Source organism: Leucoraja erinacea, chromosome 23 (assembly GCF_028641065.1).
Source record: "Leucoraja erinacea ecotype New England chromosome 23, Leri_hhj_1, whole genome shotgun sequence".
Taxonomy (NCBI): Eukaryota; Metazoa; Chordata; class Chondrichthyes; order Rajiformes; family Rajidae; genus Leucoraja; species Leucoraja erinaceus.
Window position 1 is genome coordinate 19,844,240 of NC_073399.1, and position 26,146 is coordinate 19,870,385.

Below are 26,146 nucleotides of genomic sequence, written 5' to 3' on the forward strand. Positions count from 1 at the left end.
CAGACAGGAAGCAAAGTATGAATTATTGGGTCCTTTTCAGAATGCCAGGCAGTGACTAGTGGGGTGCCACAAGGCTCATTGCTGGGACCCCAGGTATTTACAATATATATTAACAAATTTAGATGAAGGAATTAAATGTAACATCTCCAAGTTTGCCATGATGCAACTAATTTGGTTATTTTCCAAAGTATACCAGCAGAGGTTTGTTAAAAGTATGCAATGACATGCCAAATGTCTTTAAACATCTAAGAATGTAGAGATGTTGGTATTCCGTGTTCATCCTTCCTTACAACTATGTGTTGGATCCAAGAGAGGTCATCAGGTCTGTTAACTCCCAGGAATTTGAAGCTGTCAATTCCCTCCATTGCAGACCGACCAATGAAGACAGAGAAGGCAATGAAAGGGGACACAGAATTAGCAGAAAGTTGAGTTAAGAGAGGTGGAATGAGGAATTCACTGACTGAGAGGATGGTGAAAGCAGAAACCAATACTAATACCAATATCCTCAGCATATTTTAAAAATACCTTCATGAATACCAGAAACACCCTGGATCAAGATTGCAAAGTGGCTTTTTCAAAATAGCTTCCCTTTTGCTGGCATTGATAATATTTTGATGGTTTCATAAAAAGTCAACTATTCCACTCAGTGATTTGACAAATATGTGTTTCACTGAAAGCTTATCTTTGAAGGGAAGGAAAACAGAATAAAATAACAAGGATGTAGAGTGCCACTTACACAATTTTATAGTTAATATTCTCTTGTATTGTGATTGATGTTGTGTAGAGTTCCAGCATCTTTAAGTTGAGATGTTCCAGGGCCCTCTCTTTCTGCTGTTCATCTTCCAGCAATGTTAGCACATCCTGACAAAGAAGTATGGTATATAATCAGAAGCATTCCTCATACACTCAAAATCAGCTACAAATATGGATAACCGCTTTCAGAACTGAAAAGCCTCCTTAATGCTACCACTCTCCCTCGGAACGCACACAGCAAGTTCCCACGCGCAAAACACCAGAATCTGTAAACTGTTTTAACTGAAGATGGACACAAAATGCTGGAGTAACTCAGCGGAACAGGCAACATCTCTGGAGAGAATGGGTGACGTTTCGTGTCGAGACCATTCTTCAGCCCTGAAGACTGAGCCTGAAGAGTCTCGACCCGAAATGCCACCCATTTCTTCTCTCCAGAGACAAAGGCCAGAGATGAAAAGATTGGTCTAGACAAAATGATTGAATTGTCAGGATTCATAAAGCTGGAGGAAGGAATGTAGGTGGAAGGGGAAAGGAAGGAGAGAAATAGGTGTGAGTCCAGGTGGGGCACAGAGGTGAGGGTGGGGGTGGGGCACAGGGGTGGGGGTGGGGGGTGGGGGTGGGAGCAGTGGAAGATGGTAGAAGGGAACGGGGTGTAGGCCTTGGCAGACCAAGCACAAGTGTTTGGCAAAATGGTTTCATAGCATACTTAGATCAAAATCATTGATCATGTTCACAATAAACTCAAAGAAATTATACCTGTCTAAAAGAACTAACAGATAGGTCCCATTGAGGTTCTGGCTCAACAGGTTGAACAGTCGCTGGCAAGGCGTCATCAGGAGGTTTATCATTCTCATCAAGTTCCAAATCCAGCGAACTCTTGTTTGGGGAATGGATTGAGGTCAAGGATGTTTGTATCACCATAGCAATGTTCACATCTACAAGTGGCTTTCCAATTTCTGCTTCTCCTTCATCTTTACTTGGCACAAAGCACTCTTTCCATAATTCCTTTAGACTTTGTACTGTATCGTACTTGTAATGCAGCTACAGAGGAGGAAACAATGAATTAAATAATAGTTACCAAATTCACCCAACAACTGTTCATGTGCACTGATATGAACAGAATAACAATCTTAATAATAGTTATGATGAACTTATCTTTTTTTTTTCCTTTATCCCTCCTGGTTTATGTACATTTTTTGGAATAATATATGAGTGCGCTTTGGCAGTTAGTGCACTCTGTTATTGTTAGAGGTCAAGTAGATGTTGTGGTGGAAAAGGATGGCTTATCATTCAGCCATAACTGATAGAGCATTTGCAAAAACCCCTAGAGAAGCCATTTCCAGCCGATTCTCTAGAATGTCCAAGTTTTGCTATTTATTTCTCAGATACAGAAAGAAGCCATTCAGCCCATTAAATCTATGAAAGCTTTCACAGAATTCCCAACAATCCCTTCCCCCAATTATTTCACTGCAAGCTATCCCCATTCTGATGCCCTTGATTCTCCTATCACTCACTACCAGCCCTGCCCTCCCCCCCCCACCCCCCTCTCACATAACTTTGGGATGGTGTAGAAAGTAGGAGCAGCCATAAAAGCCCTTATGGCCATGGGAAGAATGTGACACCGATTAGAGTCAGAACTGGACACAGTTTGCTGAAGCATGAACAAAAGCCTGAACTGCTTTGCCATTCTACCAAGTTAAAGAGGACAAAGTGGAAACTCCCTCACTTTCCGACATCAACAAAAATGTCATCATGAAATAAAATCAGAATAAAATACTCGAGATACTCAGCAGATTGTGCAGTATCTTTGGAGAGAGAAACAGAGTTTGTGCTTCATGCCAATGACACTTCTTCAGAGAAAGAATCAACAACAACACTCAGTCTGAAGAAGGGTCTCGACCCGAAACGTCACCCATTCCTTCTCTCCAGAGATGCTGCCTGACCCACTGAGTTACTCCAGCATTTTGTGTATAACCTCAACACTAACTCGTTTACTCTAATCTGCACATGGTCTCCAGTATTCTCTATTTTTATTTCAATTTCCAGCATCTGCGGTTTTTGTGTTTTCTGCAAAAAATGTATTTGAATGATAGTTGAGCTGGAACAATTCTGCTCTGGAAAATGCTATGGTTCCAATCTCCAACCATTCCGTTATTCATTTATGTCTTCCCACTCTCCCAACACCATTTGCCACCGTTAGACCCATATAAACCTATGAGCTTTTCTTCTCACGTGAAAGATGTGACAGAAAGACAAGCAATATTTGCTTATAACAACATATTAGTTATTAGAGAACATTAGAAAATGTTGAAGGAACTGCAAAGTTTAATCTGGTGAGAAGAGCAGGATGTGTTGCTGGTGGTTCCAAAGGGAACTGTTGGCCTACAGCCATGAGACAAGTTCAGAACTGCCAGGCATGCAGAACATGACTCGGAAAGTCTGGAGGCTGAGCCTGGAGTCCAAGGGTGAAGGTTGCAGAAATCACCTTTTGGATCTCATCGATTTCAAAGTGAGATACCGATTTAGGAGGCAAAGTGGTGATCACAACATTAAAAATGCTTTAATTATTTATACGCACTTTAATGTGTTTGATTAAACATATCTCTAACATTTTTAAAATATTACAATTTTTATTATTTTAAATTAAAAACATTAAATGCTTCACTTTACATATTTTTTACATGGCTTTAAATGTCAATGTCCTTTCACAATTAGCGAAACTGGTGCCAAGTTTGTTTGGGCTGTGGACATCTGCACCATGCCACTCTGGCTCTAGTCTCCCTCTTGATCAACCCACTGAAATCCCGCATTCAGAGACCACGACGTAACCTCTCCAGATCTGGCCCAGGCAAGGGGAGAATTTGGGGAGGGTGGGGGTGGTTTATACTTCAGAATAAACTTTATTTACAATTGGAAATTTTCTGTATTCACATGTATAAAGAATTTTAAATTCTGTTATAAGTGAAAAAACAAGTTCTTACCTTGGGGTTATTCTTCTTAAAGATGTCTTCCTCGGCGAGTGGAGCCCAAGGGGGAGACTGAGACCTCTGTGGCGTTTGCACACCAGCTACAACCTTGTTGAGGATGCGTTCAACAATGGCCATCTTCTCCTTCATCTCAAGTTCTACCTGAAGTGTTGGAAGCAAACTGCTGAAGAGCAATCTCAACTAGCCAACTGACAATTCATTACCATGCACAAACTGCCAGAATAAGTGTGAATGTGGTCTCATAATTGGAATTTTTATTTCAAAATAGCAATGCATTTGTTCTAAAACTAAAAAGTATTTTATCACTTTCAAAAATGTTAATTCTCCAAACAGCTGACAAAAGATTATTTAGCAAGTGCATCTCATGCCCGCTGTAATTTCAGTGTCATCCCAATGTTTTGTCTCAGAAGTGGATTAGATCTTCCTTGAACCTAAGAATTTTTCAACTTTGTCCAGCACAATTGGCTGGGTCTGATACAACTATCATTACCTTTGACTATTTTGCATGAATCCACGCTGTTGTTATAAATTGTTCCCTGACTGTCCCTGGGATGGTATAAATACTTCATTCCATTCATTGCTTTCTTCTCAAAAGTCAAATATATATCCATATCAAGCTGACATATCACAGGTTTCATTTTCAATATCTGCATTTTATAAAGAACCTTACCTTCTTATAGTCTGCAATTCTAAGTAATTATTGAATTTCACAGCCTTCAAAACTGCTCTGCATCAGATTAGAAACGTGCCTTACTTGAATTTTGGTGAAAATATATTGATACTATTCCCACGTTTATAGTTTCCAGGATTAGAAGGATATAGCCATGAAACTTGAGCCAGGATTTTTGTAAAATAAGTAACAAAAGTGAAGCAATGGGTAATGGAAGCCTGAAAATCTCATGTATACAAATAACATTGGTTGATTTTTTGTAAAGGTTGTGGAGTTAAAGCAAAGATCTGCCATGATCTCATTGGACAATGCTAGCCTGAAGATATTGAGTTCCAAAGTGAGAAGTATTGACAATACAGTGGATACATTAACTATAAACAGATATGAGTAAATATGATATAGTTGCAAATATGGAGGCACAAGTTTAGGGTAACCTGGGATGGGAACTGAAGATCCAGAGGAACTTAATATTTGGGAAGAACAGGCAAAAAGGGAAAGGGTGTAAGTAGAATTAATTAGTAGATAAGTGAATTAATTCAATAGTGGGAAAGAATCCCAGCTCTGTGAATATTAATGTGGAACGTGTGTGGGTGGAACTAAGGAACACCAAAGGCATAAAAATGTTAGAGGGGTTGTATATACATTCTTGAATCATTGGTGATGATGCAGAGAATGGCACTAACAGAAAGTTGCAGGTGTATGCAATAAGGTTACAACTTTATTCGTACTAAAATTGTAGAGCAAGAATTTCTCGAGCGCATTGATGATAACTTCTTGGACCACTCTACTGCGCAACCAACTAGAGAGCAGGCCAGCTTACACTGGACATTGTGTAATGATAATGGATCAATAAGCAGTCTTGTGTGCATTAATTGCAGAGAAGCGATCACAATGTGGTGAAATTCTTGATTAAAACGGGGAGTGTGAGAATGAATCAGGTATAAATTGGCTGAGATAGATTGGAAATACTCTGTAAATGATTGACAATGGTTAGACAATGGTTAGATAATGGCCAGCATTTAAAGAATTGCTCCAATCCTTATCGGCACAAAAATTAAACCAAACAAGTGCCTCTACCATGGATTTTAAAACAAACCATGGATGGTATCAGATACAAAAAGAGATGTCAAATCTCATCTTGGAATTCAGTAATTTCTAGCAGGATAAAGGGATTGAATAGGAAAGGGGAACTGTGTATAAGAATTAAGAGAAAAAAATCTGGCTGTAAAATGAAGAAGAAGAGATTAGTGAAGGCAAATGTAGGTGGTGGGGAATTTACAATAAGAAATGGAGACAGGGCAGACAAAATAATTTATACTTTAATTCTATCCTCACAAAGGAGGACATCAATAACTCCCTCACAAATATTGGGAAGCAATGTCCACCAAGAGGAACATAATTAAACAAATATTAGTGGAAAAATAGCATTAGAGAAACAGAAGGGATTAATGACGAGTAAATCACCATAGCTCGATAGACTGCATTCTAGAATATTTATAAAATGGTTCTAGAAATAATGGATGAATTGATGGTCATTTGCCATCATTATTTAGATTTCTGAAGCGTTACAAGCCATCAGCAAGTCTAGGAACAGAGGTTGCAATCCGATGGGTAAGCCATTTTAGACTGGGATGAAGAGAGGGTTGTGATTTCCTATCGCACAGAGTGGTGAACATGTTGAATTCTCCAGCCAGAAAGCTTTTGTAGCCAAATCATTAAATATGCAAGAAGAAGCTGGATATTTTTCTGAGCTCTGGAACGATCAAGAGACATGGAGAGAAAGCTAAGCAGGGCACAGGATTTGGATGACCAACCATGATTAGTCTGAAGAAGGGTCTCAACCCGAAATGTCACCCATTCCTTCTCTCCAGAGATGCTGCCTGTCCCGCTGAGTTACTCCAGCATTTTGTGTCTACCTTCGATTTAAACCAGCATCTGCAGTTCTTTCCGACACATCAACTGTGATTACTTTGAAAGGCAGAACAGGCTTGAAGAATGGTCTCCTGCTCCCAACTTCTGTGTTTCTATGCCTCCATGAATATTATAGCATGCCTGAGGGTTAAATTGTTAACTTCTGTTACTATGCTCTGTCCTTTTCTACTGTGACTAATATGCAGTTCCAAACACAAAGCCATCTGGCTGACTTTTAACTGTTCTCCGTGATGGTCTAGGAAGCTAAGATAACATTTAGACTTGAAAAAACAAACCCAGTAAAGAAGCTTCATGTCTGTTAATATGCCAAATAAATCCAAAGACATGGCAAACGAATATTAATAGATTCATAAATGCAGGTAATGTGTTTTGCACTAATGCCTAGTTTTTTTTCTTATCTTTGTCTTTTATTTTTACTCTTGCAGAATTTACATGTAATTCAAGTACAATTTATGTTTTGTGAGTTGTCTGAGTTTTTGTATCTATAATGCTGTTGCAAGCAATATTTTCATTGTATCTTTACCTCACCGTATTGGTCCGTATGACAGTACAGTCACATGGCTGACTTGAACTTCAGTACAGGCAGTAGTAAGCCCCCAACATGGTACTGACCTGTAGCTGTTGTCTTGTCTCTTCATTCCTATCTGCAAAGAGAGCCACACCCCACAGTGCCACCTGCAGAGATGCCCCAGCCAACAACACTGGGTGGGTGCAAAACTCCCAGATATCGGTGAAGACCCCAGCATTCGGTGACTTAAAGGTGAATGGGAAATTAATTGTCTCTCCTGGAAGAATGACTCCTAGCAAACAGAATGGCGTACAGAAATAATCAGAAATTGTGTCATTTGAATGAACAAGTTGCAATTAATTGAAAAAATACTTGCAACATGATAAGTATGAAGTAATGCATATTGGGAGTTCTAATCAGGGGAGGACCTGCACAGCGAATAGTAGAACTGTTGAGAATATTGAGGGACAGATGGACCTTAGTATACAGTGTCTAGATCCCTGAAGGTGACTGTACAACTCAGTAGAGCGTTAAGAATGCATATGGGATATTAGCCTTCATTAGACGGGGCACAGAACATAAGAGCAAGGAAGTTACGGTATGGCTTCATTAAACATTTGTGGGGCTACCTCTGGAAGATAATGTTCAGTTCAGGTCACTACTGTGTAAAATATACGTGAGTGCTCTGGAGATGGTGCCGAGGAGATTTACCTTGATGTTCACAGAGTCCTATTGGTATTGAAATTAGTTTATTATTGTCAAGTGTACCTGCATGCAGTAAAAAGCTTTGTTTACACACTATCAAGTCAAATCATACTGTACACGAGTACAATCAATTCATGCACAGATAGTGCAAAGAGAAAAATACCAGAGTGTAAAATACAATGTTACACCTTTATAGCATTGCAGTTACAGAGAACGTCGAAGGTCCACAATGAGATAGGTTGGAATGTGGAAACTACACCATAATTATGGGAGAATGGTTCAGTAGTCTAATAACAGCAGAGACTAAGCTGTTCCCGAGTCTGGTGGGACATGCTTTCAAGCTTTTGCATCCTCTGCCAGACAATGGAGGGGAGGAGATGGAATGACTACGGTGAAAAAGGTCCTTGACTATGTTTGCTAGTTTACCAAAGCAACGTAAAGGTAGATTGAGTTGATGGTGGGGAGGCTGATTTGTGATATTTTTTAAAATTATCCTCATATGCTCATTAATGTCCCCCCCCCCCTCCACACTAGGAACATTTACAGTGGCCAAAGATGTGGAAGTTAACAGGAGTACTCGGATAAAGATGTTTAGAACGAATATAAGGAAGATTTTTTTTCACTAGAAGATGGTTGAAATTTGGAGTGCGCTACCTGAGGGAGTGGAAGCATAGACCCTCAAAATATTTTAGAAGTATCTAGATGTGTACTTGCCTCTCCAAGGCATAGAAGGCTACAGAGTAAGTGCTGATAAATAAGAATAGTATAAATGTCTACTTGATGGTTGGTATGGATAAATTGGGTTAACGGGGCTGAATCTAAAAGGAAATCCACCATGGTGAAGATAAATAGCTCTTTTCTCTACAATGTCTCTTCAAACACTGCCAATGCAGGTACAGCAGAAATAAGATGCAGAAGACTACTGCCCCTACACCAGGCAATCAGAATCTTCAAGGATAGGTGCAAATTTGGATCATCACCGGTGATAATCAGTGCAAACCTGAATTGGTGCTGAAGTAGAATCTTTGCATCCAAGCCGTACTTGGGCTCTTCACACAATGTTTTGGCTCAGGCACGCGCTTCCACTTATAGTGGATGACAGTGGTCCCATCATTTATCAGCTCCAGACAGGACATGGCCTTATCACCTACCATTGCTTCAAATGTGAGTCGGACAATCATACCAACTTCATCCTGGGGGAATAGTAAGAAATTATGACAGTGCAGCATAGAATGATAGAGCCGTACACCACAAAAACAATCCATTCCTCCATGTCCACACAAAATATCAAGTACTGATCTAATCCCATTCCATAAGCCATTCCCAGTCTTCCATGTGAGATCTTGTCAATGCTTAACTGAAGTCCCTAGACTACGGCAAACACATTTCCCTCAATACATTTATTTCCCCCCCTAACAATACAATGTTGATATCTTTGATTAATCCCTGCATCTGCAAATACAGATTAATCCTTTCCTGAGAATATTTTCCTATAACTTCACTAGCAGTGACATTAGACTAACTGGTTGTAATTGTCTTGTTTATCTCCGCTGCCCTTTTTGAATAATGGTATTTCATTTACTGTTCTCCAGTCACCTGTCACCTCACCTGCAGCCAGCGAAGATTTAAAATTCTCTCTCTGCTCCTCAGCTACCTCATTCCTTATCTCACATGTCAGCCAGGGAATATATCCAATTCCACGCCTATAAAGGCATTTAATACAAAGATAGACACAAAAAGCTGGAGTATCTCAGCAGGACAGGCAGCATCTCTGGAGATGTGGAGTGCAGAAGGGGATGGGAAAGGGAAGATGAAACTGGTAATGGAATTCCGTTGTATCTAGTGGAAATGTTGGAGAATTATGTGTTGGATGCGGAGGTTGGTGGGTACAAGTATTGCTGTTGCTGTTTTTGTTTGGGGGCTGGAGGGGTGAGAGCAGAGGTGTGGGAAATGAAGATGTGTGTGAGGGCACCATCAACCACAGTGGGATAACCATATAACAATTACAGCACGGAAACAGGCCATCTCGACCCTTCTCATCCGTGCCGAACACATAATCTCCCCTTGTCCCATATACCTGCGCTCAGACCATAACCTTCCATTCCCTTCCCATCCATATAACTATCCAATTTATTTTTAAATGATAAAAAAGAACCTGCCTCCACCACCTTCACTGGAAGCTCATTTCACACAGCCACCACTCTCTGAGTAAAGAAGTTCCCCCTCATGTTACCCCTAAACTTCAGTCCCTTAATTCTCAAGTCATGTCCCCTTGTCTGAATCTTCCCTACTCTCAGTGGGAAAAGCTTTTCCACGTCAACTCTGTCTATCCCTCTCATCATTTTAAAAACCTCTATCAAGTCCCCCCTTAACCTTCTGCGCTCCAAAGAATAAAGCCCTAACTTGTTCAACTTTTCTCTGTAACTTAGTTGCTGAAACCCAGGCAACATTCTAGTAAATCTCCTCTGTACGCTCTCTATTTTGTTCATAAAGCTATGGTTCCTGAAAAAGGAAGACATTTCAAATGTCCTGGAGTGGAGAGTCACATTTTGAGAACAGATATGACAGAGATGGAGAAACTGATAGTAGGATGATCTACAAGAGACAGTATAAGGACAAGGACAAGAGCCATTCGGCTCGAAGGGCCGAATGGCCTACTCCTGCACCTAATTTCTATGTTTCTATAAGAGAAGTTGTAGTTTAGATAGCTGTGGGAGTCAGTGGTCTTGTAGTAAGTGATAGTTTGTCTCCTGAGATGGAAACAGAGAGATCAAGAAAGGAGAGAGATGTGTCAAGAGAGAGTTAGATTTAGCTATTAGGGTTAAGGGAATCAAGGGATACGGGTACTGATTTTGGATGATCAGCCATGATCGTATTGAATGGCAGTGCTGGAAAGGTAGAAGGTACAGGAGCCTGAAGACTGCAACAACCAGGTTCAGGAATAGCTACTTCCCCACAGCCATCAGGCTATTAAACCTGGCTCGGACAAAACTCAGATTATTAATAACCACTTTCTGTTATTTGCACTTTATCAGTTTATTTATTCATGTGTGTATATATTTATATCATGGTATATTAACACATTTATCTGTTTTGTAGTAAATGCCTACTATTTTTCTGTGTGCTTAAGCAAAGCAAGAATTTCATTGTCTTATACAGGGACACATGACAATAAACTCACATGAACTTGAACTTGAACTAACGACACAAAGAATATTTCATTATTTAGGCACTTTTTATGGTCATCTCTATACTTTTTTAAACTTTTAAGATCGACTTGAGATATGACAATTATTTAGAATAGAACTTTCCATTTCCTAGTAAAGCCAGCACAAATACATAGTATGGAACTAAACAGGTGTGTGTGGGACTATCTTTTTCTGTGGTACGTGCTCCAATTTTACTTTGTCTCCCAATACTCAGCAAATTGGAAAGATCTGTTGTCACATAATTGGTCTTTTATCAAGTGCAGAAAACCTGGAGCATAGTAGCAGGATGTGATATCTGGACAATATACAAGTAAAATTGATAACTAATTTCAGGTTTTTTAATCCTGCCTTTATACAAAGGCTATAATGGGCTCAATCAGAATCACCATTGAGTCCTCAGGTAGACAAAGGAATATGGGAGGTTTGGTAAATGATCCACAAAATGATCCGTCTTCCTGCAAAATGAAGAAGAGTCTGAAGAAGGGTTTCGGCCCAAAACGTTGCCTCTTTCCTTCGTTCCATAGATGCTGCCACTCCCGCTGAGTTTCTCCAGCAATTTTGTCTACCTTCCTGCAAAATAAGATGGAGGAGATGTAGAGCACCTGAACACTGCCCACTGCCAAGGACATGGAAAGGCAGGAGATGTGCTCTGGACTGTAGGGCCTCTAATGCCAAAGTGGAGACAACTCATGTCCTAAAAGTGCTTCTTGTGGGTTTGAGTTCTCCCTGGTGGTGTTGATAGAGAGCTGTGGCATTATGCAGCCAGAGCTGTGCCTGAACTACTTTGTCTTTGGTCACAGTGGCTCGTAATCTTTTGCTTCTGTCTCCTTCCAGGCTGGGACTGGACGTTTTGGTGATGTCTCCTAGTAAATGTCCTTCTACTACATCATGGAGTTTACATACATTGCTTTGTTTCAGCAGATAACACGTTTACTGGTTTGTTGATGGAATGAACACAAATTATGCTAAGAGATATTGTCAACTTTATTGATGGCAACAGGCTCAATTCCAAAAATGTCTACCTTATGTTCAATCATGAATAATACCATGGTAAATATAGGGCATATGTGGAGCTTGCATCATTAAGTTATGACACAGCATTCAGTCGTGCTCACCACATTTCAGTTATCTTAGCTACTGAGGACAGAGACTGACCTCTTGTTACTTGGGCATCATTCCAGTCAGGGCTGAAGGGAAAAGAGGAGAGTGCTCTAGCAAGGAAACCCACAACCAGAAGGATTATTGCAGATCCCACACAAAAACATACTTTAAACGGCATACGGCAAAAACAGGAAAGCAGACTATTATCTAAATGGTGGCCGATTGGGAAAGGGGGAGATGCAGCGAGACCTGGGTGTCATGTTACACCAGTCATTGAAGGTAGGCATGCAGGTGCAGCAGGCAGTAAAGAAAGCGAATGGTATGTTAGCTTTCATTGCAAAAGGATTTGAGTATAGGAGCAGAGAGGTTCTACTGCAGTTGTACAGGGTCTTGGTGAGACCACACCTAGAGTATTGCGTACAGTTTTGGTCTCCAAATCTGAGGAAGGACATTATTGCCATAGAGGGAGTGCAGAGACGGTTCACCAGACTGATTCCTGGGATGTCAGGACTGTCTTATGAAGAAAGACTTAGACTACTCTCTAGAATTTAGAAGATTGAGAGGGATCTTATAGAAACTTACAAAATTCTTAAGGGGTTGGACAGGCTAGATGCAGGAAGATTGTTCCCGATGTTAGGGAAGTCCAGGACAAGGGGTCACAGCTTAAGGATAAAGGGGAAATCCTTTAAAACCGAGATGAGAAGAACTTTTTTCAGACAGAGGGTGGTGAATCTCTGGAACTCTCTGCCACAGAGGGTAGTTGAGGCCACTTCATTGGCTATATTTAAGAGGGAGTTAGATGTGGCCCTTGTGGCTAAGGGGATCAGGGGTATGGAGAGAAGGCAGGTACGGGATACTGAGTTGGATGATCAGCCACATATTGAATGGCGGTGCAGGCTCGAAGGGCCGAATGGCCTCTACTCCTGCACCTAAATTCTATGTTTCTACTATGTTTAAATGCCTAGACTGTGCTGGAGATTCACTCCAATACTTTGCAGTGAATGTTGTCACTTTCTAATAATTTGATGCACTCCCTCAAATTATCTGTCATGTAGGTATTTTTCCTCCAGATAGACAGCAGGAGAAGGAAGAAGACCAAAGGGGAGAGGCTGATGCATCACCCTTTCTGACCATGCAGTGAGGGACTTACATATCACCGTCAGGTGATCAAGTAGTCTGTGCTTGCAAACAGCAAAACGGACAATACATGGGTTAAAATCAGCAATTAGCACTGGCTGAATATAGGTGAATGGCCATGAACAGCGAGCTAATGTATAATTCCTCTTTCAGGAAAATTTCAAGGACATTACCATAATTAATTTCCAGCATCAACATTGTGGAGTGGTTACCATTGATCAGAAGACTTATCTGGACCACAAGTGTGTCGTTGTGATTGCAGCATCGAGGTCTGCATTCTGAGACTGGGGACCAAATTCTGATCTCTAAAGCATCTACACCATTCACAAGGCATGTCAACAATGTAATTGTTCACTTTCCTAAATGAGAACAGCTCTGGGAACATTTAAAATTAACACCAATTGCTTTAATTGTCATCCTGAATATTCTTAACCACTGGGGCTGCAGTGTATACTGTCCATAAAATTCACAACAACAAGTATCTTTAATCTATCTTGATAATGTACTTCAGTTCAACCCCTTTGCAAGCTCTGATTCTCCAGTGTTATGGATTGATATAAATCATTTCAAGATACTGAATTGTTCATCTTCCATTAGTACCGGCTAGATATGAAACAAGCACAGAAGATAAAGGGTGTCATGGTAACTTAACTACCACACTATCCACATGCTCCACCTATTAACAAGAGTCATCAAGAAGCACTGAATGAAACCTCTTCACCTTATGAGAACAGGAGTCCTTTATCCAACGAGCCGGATGTCCACAGAACATAATGGATGGACCAATGATTGGTTCATTAATGACGTCGGGGTAGTTCTCCAGCAAATCACTAAAAAGAACAAAAAAAGAGGTATTGGAAATCATAATTATCAATATCATCACCCGCTGATCAATTGCAGAGCTATCGTTTAATCAAACAATCACATCCTCACACAATAAATGATCACATCATTATAAGAAAAAAACATAATTAAAAGGAACTAATTAAAATTACATCAGACAAAGAAATGTACAAAAGCTATTGCTAACATGAGGGAAGTAACTTATCTGCTAGGTTTGGGTGTAAGCATATTGATGCTTACTGTGGCAATAACTTGACAACTACTTAATTTAAATCAAACGTTGCAATTGAAAAATCTCACAGAACATTTAATTTCATCCTTTCACATCTCTTCATGGCTCCAATAAGACACATGGACTAGCTGCTAAAAGACAATGGTAGCTGCTTTAAAACATGGGTGATAACACCCATGAGTAACGCAACCAATGAGGACTAGGAATAGTACTGCCAAAACCACGCACAATTTTCATTGGGCCAGTCATTACCATCTGTAGACCCTCTTCAGTATGCAACAGTTAGCGTCACTAACCCTAGGGGGTCTGCTGTGGTCTGCACAAAACAGCTTACCAAGGGCTGGAGATGGCAGGGCCTCTTCAAGAAGAAGTATGACGAGGATAAGATAGACACTGCATGGACACTGCAAACACTGCATGAACATAGACCCTTTGACCTGACCACAATGCATCCATTCACATTAATCTTACAATAATCCAATATTCCCATCAACTTCCACCATATTCTACCACTACCTGTACATTGAAGGTGACTCATCTGTCTTTGGGAAGTATATATTGACAATACTGTGGCTACTTTGGATGCTGGTCTGTCCTCAACATTCTGAGGTTCATAGAATTCCACCTTTTTGGCATGGATAGCAAACTCATATTCCTATCCTAACTTTCACCAACATAAACAATTATGATGCTCAGTTTATTCCCTGCTCAGCACCAATTCATGTCTAAATCAATATCCACTAGTCTAAAGAAGGGTTCTGACCCGAAATGGCATCTGTCCATCTCCCTGCTCTGATGTATCCTGGCCCTCCAGTAGTTTGCTTTTTGCTGAAGATTCCAACATCTGCAGTCTCTTGCATTACCAATTTACGTCTCATCATTTCATAAAATGCAAATACCGCAACTTAGACACAAACTAACATTGTTTCAGAACAGGAAGTAATATTAGTTCATATAATCTTATGGGAATTTACTATCAGGCAACCTCAAATCCTGACCCTTGCAAATACATCAATGATTTAGATGAAAGGATTTGAAGTAACATTAGCAAATTTGCAGATGACACAGAGCTGGATGGCAGTGTGAACTGTGAAGAGGATGCTATGAAAATGCAGGGTGACTTGGACATGTTGGGTGAGTGGGCAGATGCATGGCAGTTGCAGTTTAATGTGGATACATGTGAGGTTGTCCACTTCGGTAGCAAAATTAGGAAGGCAGATTATTATCTAAATGGTGCCAAGTTGGGAAAAGGGCACGTACAATGGGATCTGGGGGTCCTTGTTCATCAGTCAATGAAAGCATGCAGGTACAACAGGCAGTGAAGAAAGTGAATCGACCTTCATAACAAAAGGAATTGAGTATAGGAGCAAAGAGGTCCTTCTGCAGTTGTATAGGGTCCTAGTGAGATCACACCTGGAGTATTTGTGCAGTTTTGATCCCCTAATTTGAAGAAGGGCATTCTTGTTATTCTTCTTCTTGTCGAGTCCACACACAAGATTAGAAGTTGTTCAGCCAGAGCTGAACACACTTCTCAGCATCTGCGTACAATGATGTCTGTCTTGTCGCTTCTTGTGCTTCTTGTGCGTGGTGGTGGAAAGATTGGTGGAAACAGGGCCGCGACGTGAACGCTCTTTCCTTGACCCCATTCTTGTTATTGAGGGAGTGCAGCTTAGGTTTACAAGGTTAATTCCCGGGATGCCGGACTGTCATATGCTGAGAGAATGGAGCGGCTGGACTTGTATACTCTGGAATTTAGAAGGATGAGACGAGATCTTATTGAAACATATAAGATTATTAAGGGTTTGGACATGCTAGAGGCAGGAAACATGTTCCTGATGTTGGGGAAGTCCAGATCCAGGGGCCACAGTTTAAGAATAAGGGGTAAGGCATTTAGAACGGAGATGAGGAAACACTTTTTCACAGAGAGAGTTGTGAGTCTGTGGAATGTTTTGCCTCAGAGGGCATTGGAGGCCAGTTCTCTGGATACTTTCAATAGAGAGCTTGATAGGGTTCTTGAAGATAGCGGAGTCAGGGGATATGGGATGAAGGCTGGAATGGGGTACTGATTGTGCATGATCAACCATGATCACATTGAATAGCTGGCTCGAAGTGCCGAAAGGCCGACTCCTGTACATATTGTCCATTGTCTATTGTCAAATCCCGCTGGCTCGATGTAATCCCTTAGTGCCGAAGGTCAGGCCTGACATCTCTGTACATACCTGCAAGGTCCACTTGCACTTGTACTGTGCAAATCCCGACCCATTGCAAAAAGAAATGCTCGCAGATGAAGTCCTGCGCTGAATGATGTAATCCCTGCTAGTTCCTATCCTCGCATTTTTAGTACTTTTAGTACTTTGGGAAGGTCACTCACTGTTTGCTCCAAATGGACGTAAGGAAGGAAGAGAGACAGAAAGAAACTCAGTCATTTGGGACCCGGGCAGGCAAGGGTCTTGAGACACATAGACTTCACAGCAAAGTTGAAAATACTTGTGCAGGGGGGGGTAGGAGACTCAGCATGGAAAGGGGAGAAGAAAGGGAGGAGTTTATGACAATAAAGAGAGATGCAGGGGAGCGGCGGGAGATGAAGTACAGAGCGGAGCTGAATGAGAGGGATAGAGGAAGGGAGAACTGCGATGCTTACATTTGTTTTGTTGAGTGGAGTCCGCATCCTCTTTGGGGAAACTTCCAATTGACTGCTAGTTCCTATCCTCGCAATGCTTTTAGTACTTTTAGTACTTTGGGCAAGCTGGCAGAACTTTTTACTCACTGTTTGAGGTATCAGCATCCAAATGGACGTAAGAAGAAGGATTCTGAATGCAAGAGATTCTATGAAATCAAACAGTGTAGTCAACCATATACCAATAGAGAAAGCTATCCGGGCAGGCATGAGAATTGCGTGGAATCTTGAGACACATAGGAAGTACTACACAGTAAAAGAGTCATAACACCGAAATTAGGCTGAGCCCAAATTGAGGGAGGTGCTGCGAGACCTGGAGGTGCTCACAGAGAGTGTACTGTGAGAGAAAAACTGAGAGACGACAGTGGACAAACGCATCCGGGTCTAGGACCAGAAGAGGATGACCCGGGAGAGCTGTTGAAAGAGAGGAACACCGAGGTCTGGCGATAGGAACAGGGGAGAAGGAAGAGAGGCATCAGAGAGGCCAAATCAAGGAGGGGAGGAGGAGTTAGGGGAACAGGGGGGCAGGGGTGAGAGACCAACTATAAGACCAACCTTGGAGCTGGAGAAGGTGACGCCTCGCTGGCAGAGGGGCTGACACCACTTCTTTGGGAGTGGAGCCAAACAGTGGGAGCCATGGACATGGTCCACAGCAGCCTAAAGATAGAGAGAGAGAGAGAGGCGCAGAGGCGGGGCCATCAAGAGGAAGGCTACTGAGACGGCGTCTCTGCGATGTTGAAGGACTTACATGTTTCTTTACATTGTTAACCAGTCTCTGGCCCAGTCCACTGTCCCACCCTGTCTGAAGTCCTCCACCATAGTCCCCTTGCCCAAAAAAAAAAACCAACATTCCTCCAGCCTCAACGACTGGAGTCCGCATCCTCTTTGGGTTTTGAAAAAAAACTTCCGGGGTCCACAGACATTGAGCTGTAGGGTTTGCGTACGGCCAGTTACCAAGGACGCTGTACTCTCCATGCTGCAGTCTCACCTGATCAATGTCCTGTCTTTGTACAGAAAACTTTTCCATTGTACGTGGATAAATAGCTTCCTGTCGACTTGGCAGTGAGTCAGAGTGGGCAGAACTCCACGGGTGGATTGCGTATGCTGACAATCTTCTGAGGTATCAGACTCTCTGCAAGTGAGGAGAACCCCTACTTCCTGAAGATAATGTGTGTGCATTCTGAATGCAAAAAGTCTAAAAATAAAACATTCTACTCATGATGTGTAGCAGGGTGGCGGATTTCCGCTTCCTGGGAACAATGTATCATGACGTGGAGCTCATTGCTCAGGAGTAACATCACTCAAACTGCTTGTCCTTTTTATCCCTTGCAACCATACAACTTACTGTGTATCTGCATAGAGGAAAGCGCTAGAGGGCCATTGACAACGCAAGAGGACTGTCGGCTTATCCAGGGGACACACAGTTCCCGCTGCACAAAAAAATCCCATAGATTGGACATGGTTTTTGAGGTCAGAGACGGTACGGATCTACAAGGACTGGACGAACAGACTAAAAAACAGTTTTTATGAGCTATAAAAGCAAAATGTAGCTAAAACGCTAAAAACTAAGGGACTAATGCAGGGAAGCTGGGTTAGAAAGAGTCATAACACCGAAAGGCATACAGCACAGAAATAGGCTCTGAGGCCCAAATTGTCCATCCTACCAAGATGGCTGAGCTAGTTCCATTTCCCCTCATTTGGTCCATATCCCTCTAAACCTTTCCTACCTAAATACATGTCTAAATGAAATTGTAGACACCCCCTGTAACTTCCTCTGGGAAGCTCATTCCATATACCCACCACTCCCTGTGTGGAAATGTTGTCATTCAGATTCGTGTTAAATCTTTACTCTCTCACCTTAAATTTATGCTCACTGGTGTTATACCCCCCTATGCTGTGGGAAAAAAACTATGACCATCTGCATTATCTACACTTCCTTGATTTTATAAACTTCTTTCGGTTACTCCGCAGCCTCCTACACTTCAGCGAACAAAGTTTCAGCCCATCAATCCCCTCCTTATAACTCACGTCCTTCAGTCTCAGTAACATCCTCACAAATCTTTTCTGAACCCTTTACAGCCCTATGACATCCTTCCTATAGCTGGCGACCAGAACTGCACATACTATGCCAAATATAGTCTCACCAATGACTTGTACAGATGCAACATGATATCTCAACTTCTGTATTCAATATTCTGACCAATGAAGGCAAACGTGTCAAACACCCTTTTCACACCCTGTCTACTTGTGTTGCAACTTTCAGGGACCAATAGACCTGTACTCTTTTGTCTATTTTTGTTATACAGCAAACTCCAGGACCCTACCATTTATTGTTTTATTCCTGCACTGGTTTAACTTACCAACATGCCACATCTCACACTTGTCTAAGTAAATTTCCATCTGCCATTCCTTGCATCACTCTCTCCATTCATCTAGATCAAGGGTTCACAACCTAGGGTAAATTTCGCCGACCCACGTGGTAGATTTGTTGATTCTGGATTTGTACATATTTTTTCTCATTGACTGGCTGTGTTTGGTTCTGGTATACTGTTCATCATTAGTTGTTCATAAATAAGTGAAATAACATTGTTATGTGCTATTAAAGTTGCCAGAAGTAAACGGGATGAAAAAGGTTGGGAACCCCTGATCTAAATCCTGTTGCAATGTTGGATAAACCTCTTTGTTGTCCATTATACTACCAAATCTGGTGTCATCCTCAAAATTACTAACTATATTCACAACATTGTCATCCAAATTATTAATTAATGACAAACAACAGTGGACCTAATTACAAGTCTTAAGACAGCCAGCATCTCCACTGTTGTAAAGTGGATAAGCTTGATAAGACTTGAACATCTCTGGATACTGGAAAGCTACAATGTGCCACAAGAGGATTGCAACTGAGAATTACAATGGAGGATCCAAAGCTTAGATGACAACATCTCAGAATATCATATTGCCTCACCTCATTGCTAAGGTGGCTTCGGTCTAAAATATGCACACATTAAGTGACATGATCCTTAACTTGACAGATACAGCTCAATTATCGTAATACATAGGTATATAGTACTACTATTACATTTAAGCCATTGTATGTATATCACAGGGGTACAGTATTGGCTGGCAAAGGTCAGTTATTTAGGGCAGCATTCTTGGTGCTATTAAACAGTACAAGGCACATCACATAATGTACTTTCTGTCATGGCTTTTCTTTGTCTGCCATAGTTACCGGTTCTCTAAAGTCCAAATGTCTCAAAACAGTCTTCATCTCTTCCAATCGACGTTTCAGGTGCAAATTTTCCGGTATACTTTTTCTGTACTTCTCAGAGAAGTCAGTGCCTAAAATAAGTGAAACCACAAATGCAGACAAATCCATTAAAAGGGGCTGAGGTAAATCTATTTGCTGCTCTGTGAGTACAGCAACAGCACTGTCAGAATATCATCTGTACCATTGGTGTTCCATTTAGCAAATGTCAATTCCCACTGGTACAAGAAAATAACAAGGCTGAAAAACTTCCAGAATATCATAAGAGACCAGTAGTGCATTTGCCTGTGCTGGTCTTTCAAATACCATCCAATCAGTTATACTCCCCTCATGCTTTTCCTATAGCCATGATCACAGTGATATTGGACTCAATAGCATTCTGGTTTGTTTTGGTAAAAGCCTACTAGTAGTGAACGTTGACCATTTGTTTTAACTTTACACATTTGCATGATGTGAACATTAACAAGACAGATTAAGATATTAAAATCAAATCAATGCATTAATTTGTGAGGGTGCGCAGCCTCCTAGTATTCAAAAATACCTGCTGAGATTTGTGAACAGTTCTGATGTAAAATTCATCACAAAGTGACCAAGGCTGGGAGCTAAACACGCAGGGGTATTCGACATTCAGGAAGGAAAGGCAGAAAGGAAGAGGAGGTGGGGTAGCATTGCTGGTTAAAGAGGATATTAATGCAATAGCAAGGAGAGACATTAGCTAGGATAGACTGGCAAATTATACATTCGTCAGTGGACATTCAATGGCGAAGATTGAAAGACCGCATGGATGAACTCCAGAAATTGTTCGTCCCTGTCTAGCGAAAAAATAAAACTGGGAAGGCGGCTCAACCATGGCTGATGAGAGAAGTCAACGATAGTGTTAAAGCCAAGGAAGAGGCATATAAATTGGCCGGAACAAGCGGTAAACCAGAGGACTGGGAGAAATGTTGAACTCAACAGAGAAGGACAAAAGGGTTAATTAAGAGGCGGAAAAAATAACATGAAAAAAGCTTGCAGGGAATTTAAAATCTGACTGTTTATGTTTCTCTATGTATGTAAAAAGGAAAAGATTAGTGAAGACGAATGTAGGTCCCTTACAGGTCAGAGACAGGTGAATTTATAATGGGAAACAAGGGAATGGCAGAACAGTTAAATGAGTACATTGGTTCTGTCTTCATTAAGGAAGACACAAACAATCTCCCGGAAATACTAGGGGACCGAGGATTTAGTGGGAGGGAGGAACTGAAGGGAATCCACGTTAGTCAGAAAATGGTGTTAGGTAAGCTGTTGGGACAGAAGGCAGATAAATCCCCAGGGCCAGATGGTCTGCATCCCAGAGTACTCAAGGAGGTGGCCCGAGCAATCGTGGATGCATTGGTGATCATTTTCCAATGTTCTCTCGACTCTGAATCAGTTCCTGTGGACTGGAGGATAGCCAATGTAACCCCGCTGTTTAAGAAAGGAGGAGAGAGACCAGTTAGCCTTACATTGGTAGTGGGGAAGATGCTGGAGTAGTTTAGTAAACATGTTATAGCAGCGTATTTGGTAAGCAGTGACGGGATCGGTCAAAGTCAGCATGGGTTTATGAAGGGAAAATTATGCTTGACTAATCTTTTGGAATTTTTTGAGGATGTATCAAATAGAATGGATAAGGGAGAACAAGTGGATGTGGTGTAACTGGACTTTCTAAAAGTATTTCACATGGTCCCACACGAGAAAATTAGAGCACATGATATTGGGGGTAGGGTATTGACATAGATAACTGGTTGGCAAAAAGGAAACAAAGAGTAGGAATTAATGGGTCCTTTTCAGAATGGCAGGCAGTGACTAGTGGGATGCCACAAGGCTCGGAGCTGGGACCCCAGATGTTTACAATATATATTAACGATTTAGACGAGGGAATTAAATGTAACATCTCTGTTTACGGATGACACAAAAGTGGGTGGCAGTGTGAGCTGCGAGGAAAATGCTATGAGGCTGCAGGGTGACGGATAGGTTGGGTGAGTGGGCAGAACCATGGCAGATGCAGTATAATGTGGATAAATGTGTGGTTATCCACTTTGGTGGCTAGAGCAGGAAGGCAGATTATTATCTGAATGGCGTCAGATTAGGAGAAGCGGAAATGCAACAAGACCTGGTGTGCTTGTACATCAGTCACTGAAAGTAAGCATGCAGGTACAGCAGGCAGTGAAGAAGGCCTTCATTGCGAGAGGATTTGAGTTTAGGAGCAAGGAGATCCTACTGCAGTTATACAGAGCCCTGGTGAGACCACACAGGGAGCATTGTGTGCAATTTTGGTCTCCTAATTTGAAGAAGGACATTATTGCTATTGAGGGAGTGCAGCGTAGGTTCACCAGGTTAATTCCCGGGATGGTGGGACGACATATGATGAAAGAATGGGTCGACTGGGATTCGCTGGAATTTAGAAGGATGAGAGGGATTCTTATAGAAACATATAAAGTTCTTAGAGGACCAGTTGGATGCAGGAAAAATGTTCCCGATGCTGAGGGTGTTCAGAACCGGGGGTCACAGTTTAAGTATAAGGGGTAGGCCATTTAGGACTAAAATTAGGAAAAACTTCTTCGCCCAAAGAGTTGTGAATCTGTGGAATTCTCTGCCACAAAAGGCAGTGGAGGTCAGTTCACTGGATGTTTTCAAGAGAGAGTTAGATTTAGCTCTTAGAGATAAGGGAATCAAGGGATATGGGGAAAAAGATAGAATTGGGTACTGATTTTGGATGATCAGCCATGATATTATTGAATGGCAGTGCTGGCTCAAAGGGCCGAATGGCCTACTCCTGCACCTATTTTCTATGTTTCTATGTTTCTTCACCCTGGGTGAGGGGATTTGCATAAACATAGCTAATGACGACAAGGCTTGGATTGGAGGAAAATAGCTGTGAATGTATTCTGTAACAAACGTGCTGTGGTAAGTGCTTGCCGCCACCATAGTCCCAAAGATTCAGAATTATATGCTTGGAAACAGGTCCTTCTTCCCAACTCATCCATACTGACCAAGATACCTATCTACGCTAATCTATTTTTCTATTTGTGTTTGGTCTCTATCCCAATAAATCTTTCCTATCTATGTACCTGGATTTCATTTCACTGCCATTTCTCACCACAATCAAAAATCTATTCCATTGTACAAAATAATATGGATTGACAACCCAGCACTTAAACCAGAATAAATATGAAATGAATCACTGCTGAGTATCTGCCCTCTGGGTGCCTTTGCCAATCCTATCTGTCATATAAGGTGCACCCACAATGACTGCAGCACATTTAGACCGCGGCACACTGTGGTGATTGTGAATGGCTGTGAAGTGTCCTCAAGCAGTACCGAACCATGTAGACCTAGCCCTAGACTGACCTGTTCTTGACTGGGTTTTTTGGATAACTCATTGCTCGGGTGCAAGGAGGGCACTGGTCAGGGTGGGAGCAGTAATGCTATACTCATGAGTCTGAACATCGCGCTCTTGCACCAGAAAACTGCTTGCCACTTCTCTGGAGAGCAGTGTTCATAATCTCAGTCATCTGTTGGAGACAGATTGAAGAATGTGATTCCCAGGATTCCCAAGAAAATAAGCAAGGCTCTGAATACAAGAGTGAACACAAGAAACAGTTTTAGTTTTAGAGATACAGCTTGGAACAGGCCCTTCGGCCCACGGAGGCTGCACCGACCAATGATCACCTGTACACTAGTTCTATCCTACACATTAGGGACAATTTATAGAGGCCAATTTACCTACAAACCTGCACATCTTTGGTGTGGAAGGAAACCAGTGCCTGGAGGAAACCCAGATGATCACAGGGAGACAGCACCCGTAGTCAGGATCCAACCCGGGTCTCTGATGCTGTCATGCAGAAACTCTACTGCTGCACCACTGTGCCGCCCTGTACAAGGCAAACAGTATTGTGGGCCAAAGGGCCGGTTCCTGTGCTGTACTTTTCTATGATGGTTGGTCAGGTAATGCAAATGGAATATACTACCAGCTCTGTGCTCAGAGGGATAGGCCAATGTCAAACTGTTTTAAGTTTACATTTTTCATAGAAAATGTATCCTCTTGCTTTCAATTGAAAGTGAAATGACGCATGTTTCCCATGCTGTGGGAAAAAACCCAGTGATTTCTCTATTTTCCTGGTAAGGTGATTATCAGAGAAGATAAACAGTGCTCTAGTTTGATGTAATTGTGATTAAGATCTGATTCACTTTGGTCTATCAGACATAATGCAGAAAATTTCATTTCGGTCAGCTCAAGGTTTTGGCTTTTCCAAAGACGTTAAGCTGCCTTTGTAGGTTAACATCAGTTAATTGCAAGAAATCTTGATTTCAAATTCACCCAATTTAACGTAGGTTTAGAAAATACCAGTTTCCTGCTTCATAGTTCGAGATTTCCCAATGCGAACAATAGGAGGTGCGAATCCACGTTCTGTCTGATTCAGTGTTGCTCTGACACCACTTAACTCATCTCCAATCCATGGTGGTATGCTCCAAAACTCACTCCCAATGGAGTAACCCTGAACATTTGAAAGAGAAAATGATGATATTTTCTGTTCATTGGATGACAGCTAACTTAACAAACTGAGCATCATTCTGCAGCCCAGCCATGGTTTACATGGAAATGCATGGAATGGAGTGATGTAGATTATGTGCAGATAATTAAGAGTTGATCTTGACATCATGTGCCAGATATATATTGTGGACCAATGGGTCTGTTCCAGTGCTGTACTGTACTTAGTTCTATGTGCTATTTGTTGTGCCTCACTGGAATGAGCATCAGGGACTCGAAAGAGGGAGCACATATCGCCAATTCTGGCCTCCCTCCACTGGCTCCCGGTGCACTTTCGAGTTCATTTTAAGATACTGTTATTTGTTTTTAAATCTCTGAATGGGCTCGCCCCGCCTTACCTCTCTGAGCTGCTCCACCCATACGCTCCTGCCCGGTCCCTCAGGTCAGCTGGTCCGAGGTCTAGTCGGAGGCTCAGAGGGGATAGAGCCTTCTCTGTTGCTGCTCCGGCACTCTGGAACACCCTGCCGTTGCACATCAGACAGGCCCCCTCACTGTCCATCTTCAAATCCAGTGTTAAAACACATTTGTACTCCCTGGCTTTTGGCCATGCCTGAGGCTTTGCTTCTGTTTTTGGTGTTTTTGATGTTTCTTTATTTTACATGTCTTTTCCTACTATTTCTTTTGATTGTTGTTTTTGGTGTGTATTAACTTTTTTGTAAATGATTAGTGATGTACAGCACTTTGTTGCAGCTATGTTTGTTTTTAAAGTGCTCTATAAATATAGCCATATAACCATATAACAATTACAGCACGGAAACAGGCCATCTCGGCCCTACAAGTCCGTGCCGAACAACTTTTTTTCCCTTCGTCCCACCTGCCTGCACTCATACCATAACCCTCCATTCCCTTCTCATCCATATGCCTATCCAATTTATTTTTAAATGATACCAATGAACCTGCCTCCACCACTTCCACTGGAAGCTCATTCCACCACTTCTACTGGAAGCTCATTCCAAATAAATTATTATTATTATTATTATTATTATTATTATTATTATTATTATCTCACCAGAGGAGAAATTGCCAGAGTCACACAACATAAATAAAGTATACTTTTGCAAGAGATACATACAAAACTAGGGAGCAATATGCAAAGGATTTACTTATGACATGATGTAGAGAGAAATAATTGGAAAATATCATACATCACAGGAACTGTCCAACAGCCACAACTCCCAGGTTATGTTCCACACCCTGTACCTCCCAGAGACTGTCACACAGAATGTCCACCCTGGGGAATGTTTGACAGATTCCCTCACCCCAGAGTCCTCAACCCAGGGTGTGGCTCCAATGAGCACCTTACTGGAGCACCATTCAGCATATAATGTACTATAGCTGTGCACCTGAGTTAGCATGCACGAATGAGAGGAGACCTTTTTTACCTTTCCAGGGCCCAGAGCTGCTATAGTCTGATCTATGAGTGTAGACTGCTGCCGCATCTGTCCCAAATCCTCACATTGATTCATCACCAGATCTTCCACTGGTTGATCAAGGAGCACTGTAAAAGGTAAAATAATTTTCTAAGATTCTGATTTTTATTTGCAAGAAGAAAGATTG

At 41.6% G+C, this 26,146-nt stretch overlaps 1 protein-coding gene across 1 annotated transcript in view; it reads right to left on the bottom strand.

The window, feature by feature from the left end:
• Positions 1–26,146, bottom strand: part of mycbpap (mycbp associated protein) — a 72,983-nt gene that overhangs the window by 18,209 nt on the left and 28,628 nt on the right. Inside the window, 10 exon segments of the mRNA XM_055653896.1 lie at positions 737–861; positions 1,510–1,794; positions 3,735–3,881; positions 6,955–7,142; positions 8,556–8,748; positions 13,724–13,832; positions 19,720–19,742; positions 19,984–20,093; positions 24,386–24,536; positions 25,972–26,087. Coding sequence (XP_055509871.1) covers positions 737–861; positions 1,510–1,794; positions 3,735–3,881; positions 6,955–7,142; positions 8,556–8,748; positions 13,724–13,832; positions 19,720–19,742; positions 19,984–20,093; positions 24,386–24,536; positions 25,972–26,087 — 1,447 coding nt within the window.